General features: G+C 30.2%; 1 protein-coding gene across 2 annotated transcripts in view; it reads left to right on the top strand.

The window, feature by feature from the left end:
• The window catches only part of LOC142317537 (putative RNA-binding protein EEED8.10), a 102,183-nt gene extending 94,705 nt beyond the window's left edge, over positions 1 to 7,478 (top strand). Inside the window, exons 13-14 of one of the 2 annotated variants that reach the window (XR_012754757.1) lie at positions 2,508 to 2,750; positions 6,535 to 6,674. Coding sequence is in view for 1 of the 2 variants with exons in the window: in XM_075354100.1 (XP_075210215.1) it covers positions 6,535 to 6,689 (155 nt within the window). In the remaining variant the exon portion in view is untranslated. Of the gene's footprint in view, positions 1 to 2,507; positions 2,751 to 6,534 lie in introns of both variants that reach the window. The other variant, XM_075354100.1, reaches the window with a different exon arrangement.
• The last annotated feature ends 11,455 nt before the right edge of the window (positions 7,479 to 18,933 follow it).

Raw genomic sequence — 18,933 nt, 5'->3', positions numbered from 1 at the left:
ATCTTCAGTGTTATTAAATTATATAATTAAATTAAAACATATTTATTTATAATTTTGTTAATTTGTCAAAATTGTTTTTAATTTGAAATTTATTTGGACAAATATGTAAATTCTGCTGTCCAGTGCTGTAATCAGTTGTTGAAGATGGGGGATCCTGTGTAAATTGATTCTTGGTTGGGATTAACATGGTAAATTTAACTTATCTGTTTATTACTGTGTTTTGGTGTTTTATATTTCATTTAATATTAAACTGTATTAGCACAGTGTGGTCAATAAGTTAATGAATTATTTGACTTTTCAAAAAAATTATGTACACGCACACACACACATCTAATGATCCATAAGGTCAATGTTAGACAATATTTGACTTATAATATATTAAATTTTTTTTTTTAACATGACTAGATAGATATTTTGAAGCACCATAACTATAAATCAAGTGATTAATTAATAAATGTATTCAGAAAAGTCAGAAATTGTTATTATATTTCAGTAATTAAGCATCCTTTATTTACTTTTAAATGAAAATAGAATGGCGGTTGATAATTCAGTTTTGATAAAATCAGTGCTTGATAATTTGACCCGTCAAAAAGTAGTAGTGGCTGGTTAAAAAATATTTTTACTATTAATTAGTCAGTTAAACCTGTAAATTATTGGCTGCCTGAGGATTCCAGCATTTTTTGGGTTGTTTAAAACACAATAAATAAAATCAGCTGATGACTAACAAAAGTTAAAAAACATTTTTTATATATTTATTGTTAGTTAATATCATCATAACACTTTCATTGCTAACAATGTCATTTGATAGCATCCATATTTAAATTTTTTAAGGATATTTATCAGATGATGGCATATCTGTATAATCAATCGATTGATGACTTATAGTCTTCAACATTTTTCATAGTTGTAAGCTGTAAACGTTCATCGATTTTACCTATTATGTTCTGTATCAAGACACTGACCATAGTGCGTTGTTGATCGCTATCCTAACTTGGTCAGTTCTTGTTTACACAAAGTAGAATGGGGAACAAAGTGGTATTTCTAATAAAAAATATTGCAGAATTGAACAATCTTTTAGTGAAAGTGATAGTTTTGACAATATATTGCTTATATTCAAGATGGATTTCCTCATAATTCAAGTTAGTATAAATGTTTAGTCAGATTCTTTTAAAAAAATTTTATTATTTGCTCTTACTGATTTTCGGTTTTGTTATTTGGAAATATGTTACAAACTTGTCTCACTACTCTTTATTTTTTGTTGTTAAAATTTTTATTTATTATTCCAATATATATAGTAGCATGCAAATTAATATGAACAGGTGTTATTTAATAAAGAAATCACACCTGTACAATTTGTGAATATCTAGTAATGTCCTTCTTTATTTTTAATCACTTCATGTACACGATTTGGCATTGATTCAACTACTGTATAACACTTTTTTTTATTTCTTCATCATGAAACTGTACTGATATTACTGCTTTAATTAGGCAATTTTTATGGTACAATTCATTTCTGAGAGTCGTTTTTTTACTGTTGTTGATTAGTCTGAGGAGTTCCTGGCTATGGAGCACTTGAATGTTGCTTTCTTCAAAATGTTTATGATGTGACAACGTCTTATAAATCGATGAACGCTGGCAGCACGCACGAAAAAGCATGAGTCATTGTCCCGTTCCGCCTGAGCCGAGCGTACAAGCGAGAGCGCAGCACAATCTGCCTAACCGTTCGGTTTGTGCCGCATTTATCTCTCTTCCACTCGATTTCATATTAACAATTTATTGTCATTGATTTGATTTCAGTTTATTTCTATAATTAATTAATTATTCATGATTATATTTAAACAAATTATTTAAGTTAAAATTGCAAAAACTATAAATAATATTTAAAAATTGAATATTAATGTTTTTTAACCAGAATTTCGATTTACTTAACACGAGTTTTAAAAATATTTAGAAGTTTTAATGACAAGTTGAACCGTCGTGCAATGGAATATACTATCATGTCAAGCAGGTTTTGGTGGGCTTTTCAAAAACAGCAATTTCTTGAATTTGATTTATGATTTAAAATTCATTGTTTTAAATTGACACTTTATCAACATTGATTTGATTAAAATTTATTTCTATAACAAATTGTTCATAATTATTTTTGAACAAATCATTCAATTTAAACTTGCAAAAATGATTAATATTAATTATTATTATTAAATGAAATGAAAAATGGAATATTAACGTGTTTCATTAGCTAATTAAACAATCGCTTCGATTCAATTTGTTTGTTTAAACAAGTAATTTTTTAAAACATCCAAATCATAGTGCCCGCAACTTGTCTGTCTTTGCAAGACGTTGTCACGCTCAAATCTCGTGCGAAATGTAGTTCCACACAAACCAATTTTTTATTCAAAATTCTCTAAAGTGGTGGAACAAACTTGACACTCCATTTACTGATGTATATTGTCAGTTCTAATATCCTTCACAATCAACTAAAGAGAAAAAAGTTCTCAACATTCCAGTTCATAAAACAACTATACAGCGACTACTTGCACAGCCAGAAGATTCTCTGCATCCATTAGCAGCGATAGACAACTCAGCAGCTGACTGCAAGATTGAAAACACTGTTTAGAAAAAATTCCTGTTCCGTCAGGCAAGAAAAGAATTAATAAGCATTGTAATGTGTGTGCTTTGGTAAGGAATAAGTAGTCAAGTAAAGCAACCAGAGAAGACACTAATATCAATGTAACGAATGTAAAATTCCAGTAAGTAAAGAACAAAATTTAAAAATGTATACATAAAGAAAACTACAAAGTTAACTTAAAATGGCTTTTTTTATTAATTTTAGTATTATTTTATGAAAAAAAAAAATTATTTTATGAAAAATTGTAAAAATTATAAGTTTATCATGATTTTTTTAATTAGAATAAATAACATAGTACACTCAACATTTTATTTTTTGTGTGAAATGGGTTACATTTTAACAAACATTTAAGAGAAAGGCATTCAAATAACTCTTTATCATATACTCTTTAACATATAAAGAAGAAATGATAAGCTTTCTCATAAAGTAAGTACAGTAACTGGTCACTTCCTAGATATTCTATCAGTAGTTTTTGAAAAACATGAAAAATGGCCATCATTCTACTAAAAAATCATGTTTAGTGCCTGACAGTGAATGTTTTAAGCCTCTTTAAAATAAAAAATTGTGGGGTAATATAAGTATGGTAATTATCTTCCTTAGCATAAATGTTTAGTGTTCTTCCTTTTTTTCTGACATGGTTAGTAAAAATGTTGAAAAGCTCTCCTAACATTAAACAGCATCTGTGGTGGTGTTACATGAATTGGTGGATATATTCCACTGAACATATAGGTTGAGAATAATTTCTGTGGCTAAATTAGGATACTAAAATTAAAATTTTTCACCTTCAACTGTTGAAAAATTAAAAAAACTTTCTGAATACTGAAAGTTTTGTGATTTTGTGTTCAGTTGTTGCCTATACCTTATTTCTTTGACCTTTAATCTCATGTTTTCAGAGCATTAATAAACCAATATCAGTTAACAAAATATTAAATATACAAGAGAAAGTAATCACTACTTGAGAATTTGAAAATGTAACACTTGCTTGCTGCATTTGCTTTTAAAATACTAACATGGATCTTACACTGTGAATTTCTTTTTAAAGATGAAAAACAAACAGAAAACCTATGTGTATTTGAACTTTTTTATTATACTTGTGTAAACATGACAAAATTATGAACAATACATTCTATAATTTAATGCCCACACTACCTAAGTATAGGATTAATTTAGTATTACAATAGTTATATTTATCTTCGATTAGAAGAGAAAACTTAGTATCAAAAATCCAGTTTACTTGTGATTGCAATAATTCTTTTTCTAAGAATAAAGTCAGTGATAGTCAGTTTAATCGGTATATTGAGAATTTGATATTATATTTTACCAGTAATATGTTAAGATTTTTATTTTTATTTTTTTCTGTGCATGTGTGGTATGCCACTAACAATGTGCTAGAGCTCATGCATGTACAAGGTTTAGTGAATTATCTGTACCGGTGTTCTGTTTGAATAAAGTAGCTCTCATTAGAAATACAAGGGTAAGTCAATAATTATTCGCAATTTAGTTATATTTTTGTTTATGTTGGTAGTACTGTCGTGTTGCATAGATGATGCATGCGTGATTTAATTGTTGTTATGTCTGTGCAGGTTTGATGCTGCTAGGTTAGTTTCATTATCGCTGCTCTGCCGTTAACCATTGCTGCTTCGCTTTCTGTTTGCACCACAGAAGAGCAGCGTTCAGTGAGATCCATTTTTTGTGGTCGGAAGGTGTATCAGGGGCCGAAATTCATCGAAGACATTTGGTACAGTACAGGAACAGTATGTTGCCGCAACGGAGTGTCTACAAATGGATTGAAAAATTCAAAAATGGTCGCACAAGTGTTATGCACGACGAAGGAGCCGGACGACCGTTTACCGCCACATATGAGGAAAACATTGAACGTGCACGTGACATGGTTTTCTTAGACAGACGAGTAACTATTGATGAAGTGGCACATCGTCTGCAAATTAGTCACGGTTCTGCCTACGAAATCATCCACAATAGACTTGGGTTTCATAATGTCTGTGCAAGATGGATCCCAAAACAACTCGCACAGTCGCATAAACAAACGCGCTTGGTCATCTGCCAGAAACATTTGGATCACTATGGTAACGAATGGGATATCTTCTTAGAGAAAATCATCACTGGTGATGAAACATGGATCCATCATTACGAACCACAGAGTAAACAGCAGAGTATGGAATGGAAACATCCAAATTCGCCCTGCAAAAAAAGTTCAGGACTCAACCATTCGCAGGAAAACTGATGCTTACGGTTTTTTGGGACTCACAAGGCCCAGTACTGGAACATTATAAGGAAAGGGGCACGACAATAAACAGTGAGCATTACAGTGAGATGTTTACTGCCAAGCTGAAGCCAGCAATTCGAAGCAAACACTGAGGACTACTGTCAAAAGGTGGGCAGCAGTATGTGGACGGTGTGCCCGTCCACATACTGCTGCCCACACTGCTGAAACGCTCCAGAAACTCAACTGTAAAGTACTGGCTCATCCTCCGAATAGACCTGATCTTGTCCCTTCTGTACTACCACTTGTTTGGTTTACTCAAAGGGGCTGTCGATTTACCTCGGATGAAACAGTGAAAGAAGCAGTGCATTCCTAGCTCGCAGCTCAACCAAAAACCTTCTTTTATGAGGGCATCAGGAAGCTTGTGGACCAAGCAAGATCGTCCAAGTGCATTGAAATGCAAGGGGACTATGTTAAAAAATGATGTACATGTAAGTTTCCTATTTGTATTGCAATAAAATTTATAACTATCTTGCGGATAATAATTGACTTGCTCTGGTACTGTGAATAATTTTCAAAGAAAATTCAACTAATCTCATCTGAAAAAATTAAATTTTCATATGTAATGTAATATGTGAGTAACAGAGTTAAGGATGTTTATTAAAACTTACATTCTTCATTATTAGAAGAAATATTGAATTTTATTTAAAGTTATTACATTAAAACAGTTATTTTAATTGGAATTATTTTTTATATCTATGTTTGAGAAATGAAAAAAAAACTAGCTAGTATTATGTAAATCTTTTAACTCCTACTAAAATATACACAACTTCATTACTTGTACTTTATAAATATATAACCGTATACCAAAGAAAAAATGCTATTTTTTGATAGTATAAGTTAAATAATTTTCGCTTTCCTAGGTGTTGCATTACATAAGAGTGAATTCATTTTAATTAAGAAATCACTCGCTTTGATTTTTTGATTTCTTAATGTTTAGGGACAGTCAAATCAAAATATATTAACATCTTGTCTCTAAATTTTAAACTTAAGATTTGATGTGATTATTATTTATTTTTCCTTAGCAACATAGATATATAAACATAAATGTTTATATAAAATTGTTAACTTATGTAGATAGCATGTTGGGGATAGAAGTAACCAAATTTAGGAAACACTGTGACTGTGCCATGTGTAGAAAGAAGTTAGGATTTGACAATTTCAATTTTTTTTCTTTCTAAAGAATTCCAATTCAAGCCTCAGAATTATAATTTATTATAAAATGAAAAAAGATCTTTCTTACAATGTTTAGCTGAGTTTTAATAAGTAATGAATATATCTTGGGTAAGTTGGTAAATGCATCCCTTACAACATGTGGGTTCCACAAAACCTTCAACAGCCTATGGAGTAGTATCTTGAATATTGAAGGGTGTGAACTAAAGATGACCACACCCTCATAAATAAACTTCACATAGGTCACTAAAATAGAATTAAACAATTTTTGTACAACTCCATAATTTACTGCTGGCAATTTATTTATACCAAATGATTGTAGTAAATTTGTATCGCTTAATATTTAAGTGTCATAAATTGTAGTATTGGCTGTTTGTATTTTGTTATATGTGCAATACTCTTTTACTAAGTATTTTAATTAATTTTTTATGTTTTGTTGTTTTCCTTTTAGCTTGTCAGTGTTGTGCTAGATTTAATGGCGAATATGATGATGAAATTACAGATAGTGATGAAGAGATTGATGAGTTCTTTGTTGATATTGATGGCTTCGAATTTGACATTGATGATTTCGATGATTATTCATTTCTAACTTCCAACTTTACATGACATTTTAATTTTTTGTGTTGTAAACAAAATGAAAAAACAAGCATGAATTGAATAAATGTATTTCTTTTGCTTAATTTACCAGTAAACAGTCGCATATTTCTTGAAAATCAATTTCTTTGTTAAATGTGTTTTGATTTTTTTTTCATTTCTGTATAAATCTCTAATGATGTGTAATCTTTGTCAGGCAATAGAAAAATATTGTTATACTTGTTAATTTTGTGATTGAGGATTCTGACATTATTCTTTTAGTAATTTTTTTAATAAACTTTTGAAAAACCAACAGTATTAATATCTTGTATAAATTTGTTTAAAACCATTATTATATTGATTTTTATTTATTGTTTTCATTCAAATTATATAAGTATGTTTTCTCCAAAGTAAATATTTAATTGCTTGACAAGATTGAATCAGTTTTATTGAGATCTTACAGTGTGGATTAGTCTTCATGGTTTTGACTAGTTCATAAAAATTCCTTATCTGTGTTTAAGTTATTTAGAAATTAAATATTTACTATCTCATTAACATTATAAATGCATTACTAGAGTCTGTTAATGTTATCTAAACGAACGTAGATGAACACAGTTCATCCATTACTATCATTCGTTAGTTCATTACAGTTAATGACTAGTAATATTAAAGAAATTTGGTTCCTTTTTTTTATTAAAATTGAATATGTTAATGTTTTTCTTTTTAAGTATGAAAATCAAGTAGGTTCTTTGTAAACAATTTTTTTTTTAACTTTTAATGTATTTGTCATTGCGAATAAATCTTGATATTTTCTGGTAGTTACCCCTTTATGTCTTATTTTTAACCTTTTTATTTAATTTGATAAAGCAATATGCTTTATGCTATCTGGCTCTTTACTATTTTGAAAAATTCAGTTAAATTTATTTACAAATTATTATTTAGTATCCATTTTATTGACTAGTGTTCATTAAAGTAATTTGTGTTAGATATATACTATATTCATTTATAATACATGACTGACAGCGTTTCATATCTTATTGCAAAGCCAAGTCAAAAAGTAAAATGAAATTTTTAAGCCATTTTTATTTTCACCTATGTGAATGAAGTATGCATTTTACAACAGAATCCCATCTTATTTCTATGTAATTTACCATTTTTAACAAGCTTTTGAATTTTTCTCTGGAAGAAACTTTTGGTTTAGTGCATAGCCAATTCTGTATCTCTTCCATAACCTCTCTATCAGAATAAAAATGATTCCCTCACAGCTCTTCTTCAGTGAGCCAAAAAATGAAAATCTCTTGAAGTTAAGTCAGATGTTTGGTTGGTTTAACAGCTCAAAATCAAGACCTTAAAGGCAAAGGATTATTTTGTTGGTTATATGAGATCAAATGTTATCCAAAAGCAAAATCACACCTTTTGAAAGTTTCCCATGCCATTTGGATTTGATTTTTGCATCTGTGATTACAGCAGGTTCACTATTCAAGTTCAGATGTGAAGTGAATAAAAATTGGACTTTCCATACCCTAGAACATGGTTTCTCAACCTGGGGGTTACAGTGATTTAAAATTTGGTTATAAAATTAGCATACAACTACAACTTTACATGTAAATAATAATTAAATAACTTTATGAGAAAAAAATCATTTATTTCAGATAATTTACTTGCACTTATGTGTACACATGTAGAGAAAATAAATTAAAAAGATGGGCTGCATTTGTCATACGTCGGTCTATGTGGTAAGATGTGACAAAAGGGATTAATATTTTCAACGCCTCCGTGAGTAAATTTCCATATTCACTTTGACGAGCAAGCCTAAACCTATCTAAGCTTTCAGATATGAATTGAAGTTGTAACGTTTTATCAACACATTTCAATGAACTCGTAATGATTCAGTACTGGTAATTTAGCAGCTGCAACAGCATTTTCACTAAATGGATGTAGGACGTACCCATTTCTTTGAGAAATAATTTTTATTTTCCAGGAAATACTAGCCAAATGAATTTTCAGCCCATGCAAATGCATCTTCATGATATCCAAACCGTGGTGTTAATAATGTTTTCACCCAAATTTTTCTTGACATAATCAGTAGTGAGTGAAAACATATCAGAATTTTTGCTTTGAAGGCGAATAATCCAGATTTTAAGCTTCTTAATGAAAGCATAAACTTTGTCATTAATAAAAAAAATTTATTATGTCCTTTTATATTCACATTCAAGTCGTTTAAATCTGAAAATACATCAGCTAAGTAAGCCAACAGCAACATTCTCATTATTATGCAAAAAACATTTAGAATGGCATTTGTTTATCGTGGAAAAATATTATTAATTGATCTTGCACTTCCAATATCCTGGTTAACACTTTCCACTGCATTAACCATCTGACTTCTATATGGAACAGAAGAGATTTTTTTTCATTTTTGCCCATTTCATTCCATATTTTAGCAGACCGCCTATTGAAGAATAGGCTTTTAATAAAATTAACAATTTTTACAGCTTTACAAAGAATTTGTTTGAGATTTCCCTCCATATATGTTGTGGCAAGAGCATGTTTGTGAAGGAAGCAGTGCATCCATTCCACCCTTGTTATAAGACTATCTTTTAATTTTTCCAGAAATCCACTGTTCTTTCCTATCATCGTTTTTGTACCATCACTACATACTGTCCAATCTAGGTTATAGCTTTTAGTAGCTTCAAAAAAAAACATAAAAAGACTCTCCTGTTGCATGACCACGTATTAATTTGCAAAATATATTTTCTTTGATTAATCTACCCTTATCGCATCTATATCTCACGAAACATAAGAGCTGAGAAATGTATGCCACATTTGTCAATTCATCAAACTGGATATTAAAAAATTCAGTTTGTGAATTATCTGATTCCAAACTTCAGCAGCATGTCATAGATTCGTCTTTATACTGTGTCATTAGAAAGTGGAATTTTTTTCTTCTTTGATGCCTGTTAATAATTACTGACCATATAGATTGCAGCAGGCAATATACGATTTTTTGCAATTGTATGGGGTTTGGACATCTTAGCTATAAAGTATAATTACTCTGCTACGATATAATATGCTTCTAGTGTACTTTGATCTTATAGCTTTACAATTAGAATCTAGTTAATTTGTCAAAGTATATAATTTTCTTTTAAAAACTGAGTGCTTTTATAATCCAGTTGTATAATTTCTAAGTATTGAATTAATTTTGATTGTTTAAGCTTTCATGGGGGAACACTTGAAAGCAAACAATGCACTGTGGCTTTCCATACAATGAGATAAAATCATAATCTAAATAATTGTCATTGTACAATCTTGTCTTTTTACCAATCGATTCACTGGATGTAGATGGCTCACTTTGTTTCTTTATAAATTTATCCATTTTGCGTAAGAATCGAATTGAAAAAAAAACAGTTACATCGTTTGACCACACACTGAAAACCGAAACCTCAGTTATTATTTTCAATGAAACTACGTTTTTCTGGTGAAAGGCTTCAGATACACACTTTGCATTCAAAACTAAACTGACATTCTGCAGTCCCTTATGGTTCTTTTATATTGCTGAGAGCATGATGTGTTCAAATTATATGCACGTTTGAACATGATGCTTTCACAGTGAATATTGTGCAATCAGACCAAATTACAAGGAGCACATACATATCATGTTGGTACACTTCATGCATGTTCATATATGTTGCTATCAATGCAGCAAAATAGTTTTAAGTAGGTTCCATTGGGAGGTTGCAAAATATTGATTATATAATTTTTGGGGGTCGTGAAGCTAAAAAATTGTGAATCACACTTTCAATCAACTTTCCTGCAGACATGTTAGTTTTGATTCTTCCATTTGAAATGAAAATGGATTTGTTGCTAGATCCTTAACTTACAATAAATAATTTTTATCAAAAGTTAATCTTTTAATGTCATAAAATAAGTTATTTCATACAGAATTCTTTTTAAATTTTATCATTTTGATTCTTTCAGTGTATTGCCCTTTGGTGAATCAATTACAAAAAAAATGTAGTGTATTGTAAGTTTTTAATTTTCATCTGGTTAGATTTTTGACTTAGCAGGTCGTTAGTGAGTAAATCCCAAAAATCATCTTTTGTCATGGTTTGCCCTCTTTCTAAGCATTCCAACTTGACTTAAGTATCCCAACTTAATTTCAGTAGGTTTAAAATAAGTTCATTCAGCAAGTTTCATTAACTGATTTTTAGCTTTATGATATGATCCACACTAATTGAGGTCTAAGGTAGCTATTAAATTATCTTGTTTTGCTTTTATTAATATTATAGTACAGAGTCATCGAAAAAGGTTGCAATAATTTTAAAAAATTGTGTCTCAAACTACTAGAGATAATCATAAGAGTATTTTTTTTAAATTTCACTAACTGAAATAGTATTTTTTACATACCTTAGAATGTTTCAATATGAGCTCTGTTAGTCACTGCAGTCGATAATTGACTTCACCATCTATCAGCTGTTAACAAACAACAGTTTGCTATCGATTGGAGCAATCGATAGCAAACGTAACATCCAGTCAATGATTGACTTTCCATTGTCAGTGGTTGTGTCAACTGTCATAATTGTAGGATATGGGAATCTCAGCAATCCAATGAAGTTATTGAGTATGTCGGATTCCTCAAAAATAAACATGTGGTGTGGTTTGATGTTGATCGTGTCATTGCCCCATTCTTTTTTCATGAACCTCCTATCACAGGGAATGTTTATTTAGACATGCTATAACTATATGTTTACCAAATTGAGAAAGTAATTTTGCTGCAATGTTTCAACAATATGGTGTGCTCCTACACTTTAGCCTAGGCATTCAATGCACTCTCATTGAGAAATTCCCTAATTGTGGTTTGGTAGATAGGACCTCCGAGAAGCCCAGATTTAACATCCCTAGACTCTTTGGGAATACATTAAAAAACATCTACAGTGAAAAATTCTGGAATGTACAACATTTAAAACAGCAGATTACCGCTGTCATTGCCACAGTTACATCTGCGATGATCCAGCAGACCTGGGAAGAAGTCGATTATTGGCTGGATGTTTGCAGAGCAACCAGCGGAGCTCATATTGTAACATTCTAAGATATGTAAAAAACTTTTTGAGTAGGTGAATCTTTAAAAAAAAATACTCTCTTGATTATCTCTAGTAGTTTCTGAGATACAATTTTTTTTAAATTTTTAATTTTAAATTTTTTCAATTACTGTATTAAAAATTTTATAATACAGATATATAAATTAATAGTCTATTTTATTTTATTGAAAACAGTTTTAAGAACTGTTGATACATTTAAGAAAATTTTAATTTAAATTTTGCAGGATTCTAATGAAACTTTAAAATTTTGCTGTATAATTACAATTATACAGCAATAATGTTATCTTTAAGTACATAATAAAATCAAATGTTATTGTGTTATAATTATTAAAAACCAAACAAATAAATAAAACTGAAGCACAAATTCGTTTCAATGTTATCTTTGAACTTTTAATAAATTTGTTTTTGAATCAATGGCTCTAAAATCAGAATATTAGCTATTGAATAGTTTTGGTTTAAATTATTAGTCTGCATTTTGTTAACTGTTAAATGAGTTCATGTAGTAATGAAAGTGATGGTGGCACACAAAAGGATCTTAGCCAGAAGGAGTGTGCATTCATCAACAGCATTAGGTTTGTGTTTTGAGTGTTATTTCAAAGAAAGGAGGTATGATTCTAGCCTACGTCTTGCTAGTAAATAATTCTTGTGAAGTGAGCGATTCATCCTTCTTCATATAAACTGGCTGATTGGATTCATAAAAGGTAAAACTTCATTACTGTAAGTTTATTATTTTTAGGTTCTCTGCAGGTTTGTTGTTAGTAGTATTATTATTTTATATATCTATACTATCTCTACTCCAAATTCATAGTGAAGTGTAATGATTATAAATATTCAAGTTTTTTTTTTCATACAACTCAAATTCTATTTAAATTGATAATAATTAATTCAAAGGGCTGTAATGTTTTACAAAAAAATATAAAGAATACTACAATTGCTACTGTTACTTCTAGATACATATGCATGCAATGTTATTAAACCTCTTGCAATTCTTAAAAGCAATGTGTTGCAACGCTTAAAAAAATAATTAAAATTAATAGATTACATAAAGATTCCTAAATGTGATTGTTTTTAGGATATTATTTTGTATTGGTTAATTCAATGAAAAATAATTATGTGAAATATTAAAATTTCTTATAAGATTAAATGGCATTTACAACAAAAATCTATTAACAGATTTTTTTGCAGTATATGGTAGTAGCAGTTGGACATACATTTGGTAAATCACATATAATTTATGGTGTCGCCGAATGGCTTCAACGGCACTTGGCAATTACTAATCTCATGGTGGCCCTGAAGAGGGCCGATTTTGTCATCGAATGGCTTTGACGGTTTGTATTTCATATGTGGTGGTCCTGAAAAGGGCTGTTTTTTGCATTACCTCTGAGAAGAGTTGTTGGTCTCCAGCGAGGTTGGAGAGTTGTGGCTCGTCCATTGAAGTCCAACCGGGCTTTCCCTCAGCAGTGGAGCCCTCAACCGGGCTCCCCACTACAGCATGGCAGTGGTGGCCCCCAGAGCCCCGCAGTGTTGGGTCGGTGTCGGTCGTTCCTCGCCGGCACAGCCAAGGCGGTTCTCCCCAAGCGATTCCACGCTTTGCTGGCTCTGGCTGGAGTCCACGAGCCAGGACGACTGAAGCTCGGCAAGCTGGAGCTGGAGCAGGAAGGTAGCATCTGCATCCAGCAACTACCTCGGCAGGCCAGCTGCTCTGGCGGGGATGTTGGCATCCACCAGGAGGTCCCACATTGAGCTGACCAGGGAACTTCTATCTTCTTCTTGTTCTTAGTCTTCTCCAGGTGGTGGTCAATGATAAATTGCAAATTCACTCTCAGACATGCTCTTTTATTGGAGTCTGAGAGTGGTGGGGCTGCAGCCCCACTATGATGGGAGAATTACGCGGCGGGATTGATGCTTGTATCCACGTGTCCATATACTGTGCGCCCCACTCGCATCGTTGCTACCATTATCGCCTGCCGATATTAAATTAGATATATATGTGGAAACAATGGTAATAGCCAATGCACAAGTACATTACACTTGTTGGATGATAAAGACTAACCTTTATCTCAAAAATTGTAAATAAACAAATTTCCATGAAGCATAATTTTATCCATTCTTTTAACTACAAATAAACAATAAAAAGAGCATTAACTGGTTTTTTGATTTGTTGTATAAATAACTTAACACTGAGTTTGTTAGAACTTCGCTGGTAAGAGTCCGCAAATGGCGAAGTCAATGAACTATGTTTACAGTTCTAAATGTGACCTAACCTAAAAGTGAAATGAAAATGGGGGACAATTGGCCATGAAATTAAAAAATATGTGTATATTTGTTTGTTCTAGAAAGGCAATAAATTTTAATAACAAATCCATAGGATAACAATCAGTAATTCATGAAAAAAATAAAAGAATAATACAACAAAACACAGCGATATCTAAAAAAATTACAATGAAATTGTAAACCGTACGGTAAGAGTCTAACAGATATAATTTCTTCCGCTCAAAAACAAAAATTTCTCTAATGTAAATAAAACTTTTTAACAAAATGGTACTGATATCAAAAAAGATAAAGACATTACATTTCTATTATCAAAATCTGTTATTAATTTAGAATTTTGTTTAAAAAAAACATGTTAAATATATGTAATAGACAATATATATATATATATATACAGTAATAGATAATAAACGATCTTTAAGCGTTAACATGCAAAAAGTAGAAAAATTTGTTACAAGGCTCTTATGCCCCGATTTCATTTATTAAACCACAAATAATCATAACAGTTGTATTATTTCTGTAAATTTGATATGTATTATTCGTTGTTTATAAATGAAATCGGAACGGTAAGAGTTTTGTAACAATTTTTTCTATTTTTTTGCTTGGAACGCTTAAACATCGTTTATTATCTATTGTGTATCTTTTAAACAAAATTCTAAATTAATAACAGGTTTTGAAATAAAAATGCATTCTCTTACCTTTTTTGATTCAGTATAGTTTTCTTAGTTTAATTTACATTACAGAAATTTTTGTTTTTTGAGTGGAAGAAATGATATCTGCGAGACTCTCACCATATGGTTTACAATTTCAATTTCACTGTAATTGTTTTTGATTATTATATATTTACTAAATTTTATCACTTTAAATTTGTGTTTTCATCCAGAATTTTTTAAATAGCTTTAAAAATTGAATTTTTTCAGAAATTTAGTTGCATATTTTATAGCAACAGAATTGAGCTGTATTACAATATTCAATGTATAAATATTTCTTTGGATCATATATAATTTAAAACATGCATTGAACATATTTTACAGTTAAGTCAACAAAATTGAACCAGCCAAGTAGTCTTGTGTACTCAAAAAGTTGCATGAAACACTATTGGATTTACTCACTGTGGTTAATTTTTTTTTTTTTTAATCGGTTACATCAGCTTGGAGCCTGACCTGCTTTAATATGAACTCAGCCCCAAGTGAGAATATAGGGGGAATTATTCACCCCTCCACTTTCTGAACTTATTTTTAATGGATGATCTTGACCAACATCATGGACACCAACTGCCACTGGAGAATGCTCTTTATATTTATGTTAATGCTCTTTATATTTTGTTACTGGTTAGTAATGGTTTGAGTTGAAACTTTGTGGTTTTTATTTTAATATTAAAAGAGATGTTATACAGGTTTAATGTAATAACTTCAAGAATAATAGTGTATAATAAGTGAAATAATATACTCTCTTTTAATAGAAACAAAAGAATAACTAGACATTTAAAGTAGTGGAGATTGATGGTGAGGTATATGCAGAAAGGCCAGGTTTAATAAGTGTTTATTATTGTCTTGTTTACATAAAAAAGAAATAAGCTAACTCAATTATAAATCTCAGTTATCAGCTTTGAACGTGGATTTAAATATAGTAAAGGAGTTTACTTGAATTTAAAAACAAGATAAAAGCTGAAATACAGCAACAGAATGAAATCAACAGACATTCTAAAGAAAAAATTAAAAATAAGATAGAAATTCAGGAAGTAAATTGAAGCTTTAAAGTGAGAAGTAAGAAAGAAAAATATATTGATCCATTGCCTAAAAGAAAATAAATTATCAAATTTAACATTAGTACAAAAGGTGACTTAAATGTTGGAAAAAACTTGAAAATCAAAATTGTAAAAGATATAGACATCAGAAGATAGGTAAGATAAAGAGACACAATATTAGACCGGTAATGATTACTCTTAATACTATGTTTAGAAAATTGAAAACCTAAAATAAGAATAAATTAAATTAAATAAATTATAAATTAAATAAATAAATTATGAACAAATATGTTCATAACTAAAGATTTTCCAAGAAGTATACTTGAAAAAAGAAAGAACTTTGTTAGTGGATTATTTACAGCAAGGGAAGAGGGCAACTTTACAATTAACTTAGAAAATACAAAAAACAGAGTATAACAGGAAAGTAACAAAAAAAATATTAATTAGACCCAGCTTAAAGATGAAACTAGCATTATAGTGATTGATAACAAATGAAAAAAGAAAACTAGAACTCTGGAGGAAAACTAAATATAAGTAATCAAAATACAATAAATATGTGCTTTCTTCTGAGAAAGATACCATTCACTGAGCCCAATTAAGAAACACGATTAGTATATGACTGAAACTAAGCCTGTTCAAAGAATCCCCCCACACTCTCCCAGGAAACTTTGTCAGCAAGGAAGAAATAGTAGATTTCATCCCCAATTAATAACCTTTCTTAAGGAAGGTTATTCATTAAGTTCTTAATGTAAGATCACCCCACTCAGAAGACAAATATATGGATCTTGAACATTTGAAACGAGTATAAACATTTTGGATATTTCAGAGGTAAGGTTGGGAACTGAAAGAGTAATTATCTAAAAGTCTGTACTTATTTACATATTATGGAATAAGTTACAGACAAAGAAGTATCAGATTCTTAATTAAATAGAATCTAAAGAATAAATTAATAAGTTTTGAAGATATTACAGATAGAATAAATAGTTTTACTTGAAATGAAAATAAGAGGAGAAAGAAAAATTACATTAATTAAAGTTTACACACCTACAAAAAATCAGAAGAAGAGTTCTATAGGAATCTATAGATGGTTTTGGACAACTTGAAAAATAACTATAAGAATATATTGATAGTATTAAAAGATTTTTAAAGTAGGTTGGGAATAAAGAAGTGGAGAATGGAACTGACAGGTCCCTGTGGGTATGCACAGAGGAAGACAGTTAATCCATTTCTGCCAGGAAAATCAACCTTTCATAATGAACACCTTTTTTAAGAAACGCAGAGGAAAAAATGGGTATGGATTGTTCCCAATGTAGAAGTTAAAAAAACAAATAGACTATATTCTGGCAAAAATAAAGAAGTAATTACTAATATTGAAGTCGATTTCAATTTTAAATATTTTGCAGATTGCAGACATGAAACCTAGACCAAGCTGTAACAACATAATTCAGATTTATATAGAAGAAAACAATCAACAGATTAGAAGTAAACTAACTAGAAGAGAAAATAGCCTAACTGGATCTTTGTGGGTGTGTGTGTATATATACATATATATATATATATATATATATATGTAATCATTCCAGTTGGCATTGAGTTATATTGTTCAAGTACTGGGGGTTCATGTTTTCTAAATCTTTAGTTTTTATTTATTTATTCTTTTGTTTGATGTAATTTTAGAATTTTTTACAAACTGATATGAGAAAGTCGATTTTTGGTATTAGTTTTTTAGTTTCTGTTACTGTTTTTGGTGGTTATTTTACGCTATTTGGCATAGTGGTCGGTATGTTGATGAATTGTCTGAATGTTCAAAAATATATGGTAGTACATCCTTTTTATTATAAAGTGAAAACATAATGAGTAAAAGTTTTCAAGATGCATTCCAAAAATATAATTATAATATAAGTCAGAATAAGAAAAGATTGAATTCAATGCACTCTGCAAATTAGTTATATAAAATCCAAAAGGATGTGAATGTGTAACCTAATCAGCTGATCACAGCAGTGCCAGATAATAAATCAGTTAGAAAACTCAAGAAACAAATAAGCAGAGAAGTTTGTTGGTCACTTGGGTTGACAGATAAAACTGGTCAGAAGGAAAGAGAGAGGAAAGGCATTGTTCAAATAGCATCAAACCTCTTTAGAAAAGTATGTAGTTAGGCTGTTAGAGACATAAGCCTTGAGGAAAGTGCAGAATAAGTACTTACGAGTGGCGCCAATGTAAAGGAGTGAAAAAGCATCAAGAAGTGATTCCATTAGCAATTAAATGATGAAATATCCTATCCAATACTTAAAAATGTATGGACAACTGTTCAATAGAATATTAGAAACAGAAGAAATAGCACAGTCGTGGTTATTCCCTGATATTGTTGTGATCTACAAGGAAGTAAGTACTTCAGACTTAAATAATTACAGACCGCTAACACTTACCTCTACCATAAGCAAGATATTTATGAAAATTATTTTAACAAAATTAAACATAATTTGAAAAACATCAACCACTAGAACAAGTAGGATTTTGTTCCAGTTTTTCTAAAATAGATCACATTCATGTTTTAAATCAGGTTATTTGAAATAATCTGATTATTTCAAGGTTGTTTTAAATAACCTGATTCAAATGTGCCTCCTAAATATCTCAGTTTAATAATAAAGATATCAATAAGGCCAGAGTAGTGATGAACAAAGATGTTTCATATTTTAAAGTAGAAAAAGGTGTGAAATAAATAGATACTTTTTCAGGCTTTGTTCAATATAGTGTTAGAGAAAGTATTTTTAAACTGAAATGGACAAAAAAAAAATATGGAATTAGTGTTATTGGCAGATGTCTGACAAAATAGGTTTGCAGATCTGGTACCATTTGCTTCATCTCCAGAAATGTTGAATAATGAATTGGATTAACAAGGCCGGCAGCTGATTTAATAATAATGAAAAAAGATTTCTTCTAACCTATGGAGTTAAGAAATAATTAAAACTAACGAAATATTAAAACCTAGAGTATTTTAATGTAGTAGCTGCAACATCAACAGCAATTTAGGATCCAGACACAGATGACGACAATTCACCAATGTATGCCATGAATACTACCTGCCACGTCATTAAAGGAGCTGTGACATAGGTATAATATTTAATATGAAAAAGGAGAATGCTTTTAAAAATGAAAAGAAAGG

Source organism: Lycorma delicatula, chromosome 1 (assembly GCF_047948215.1).
Source record: "Lycorma delicatula isolate Av1 chromosome 1, ASM4794821v1, whole genome shotgun sequence".
Lineage (NCBI taxonomy): Eukaryota > Metazoa > Arthropoda > Insecta > Hemiptera > Fulgoridae > Lycorma > Lycorma delicatula.
Note: the sequence above shows the minus strand (reverse complement) of the source record. Positions and strands in the feature narration are given on the sequence as shown.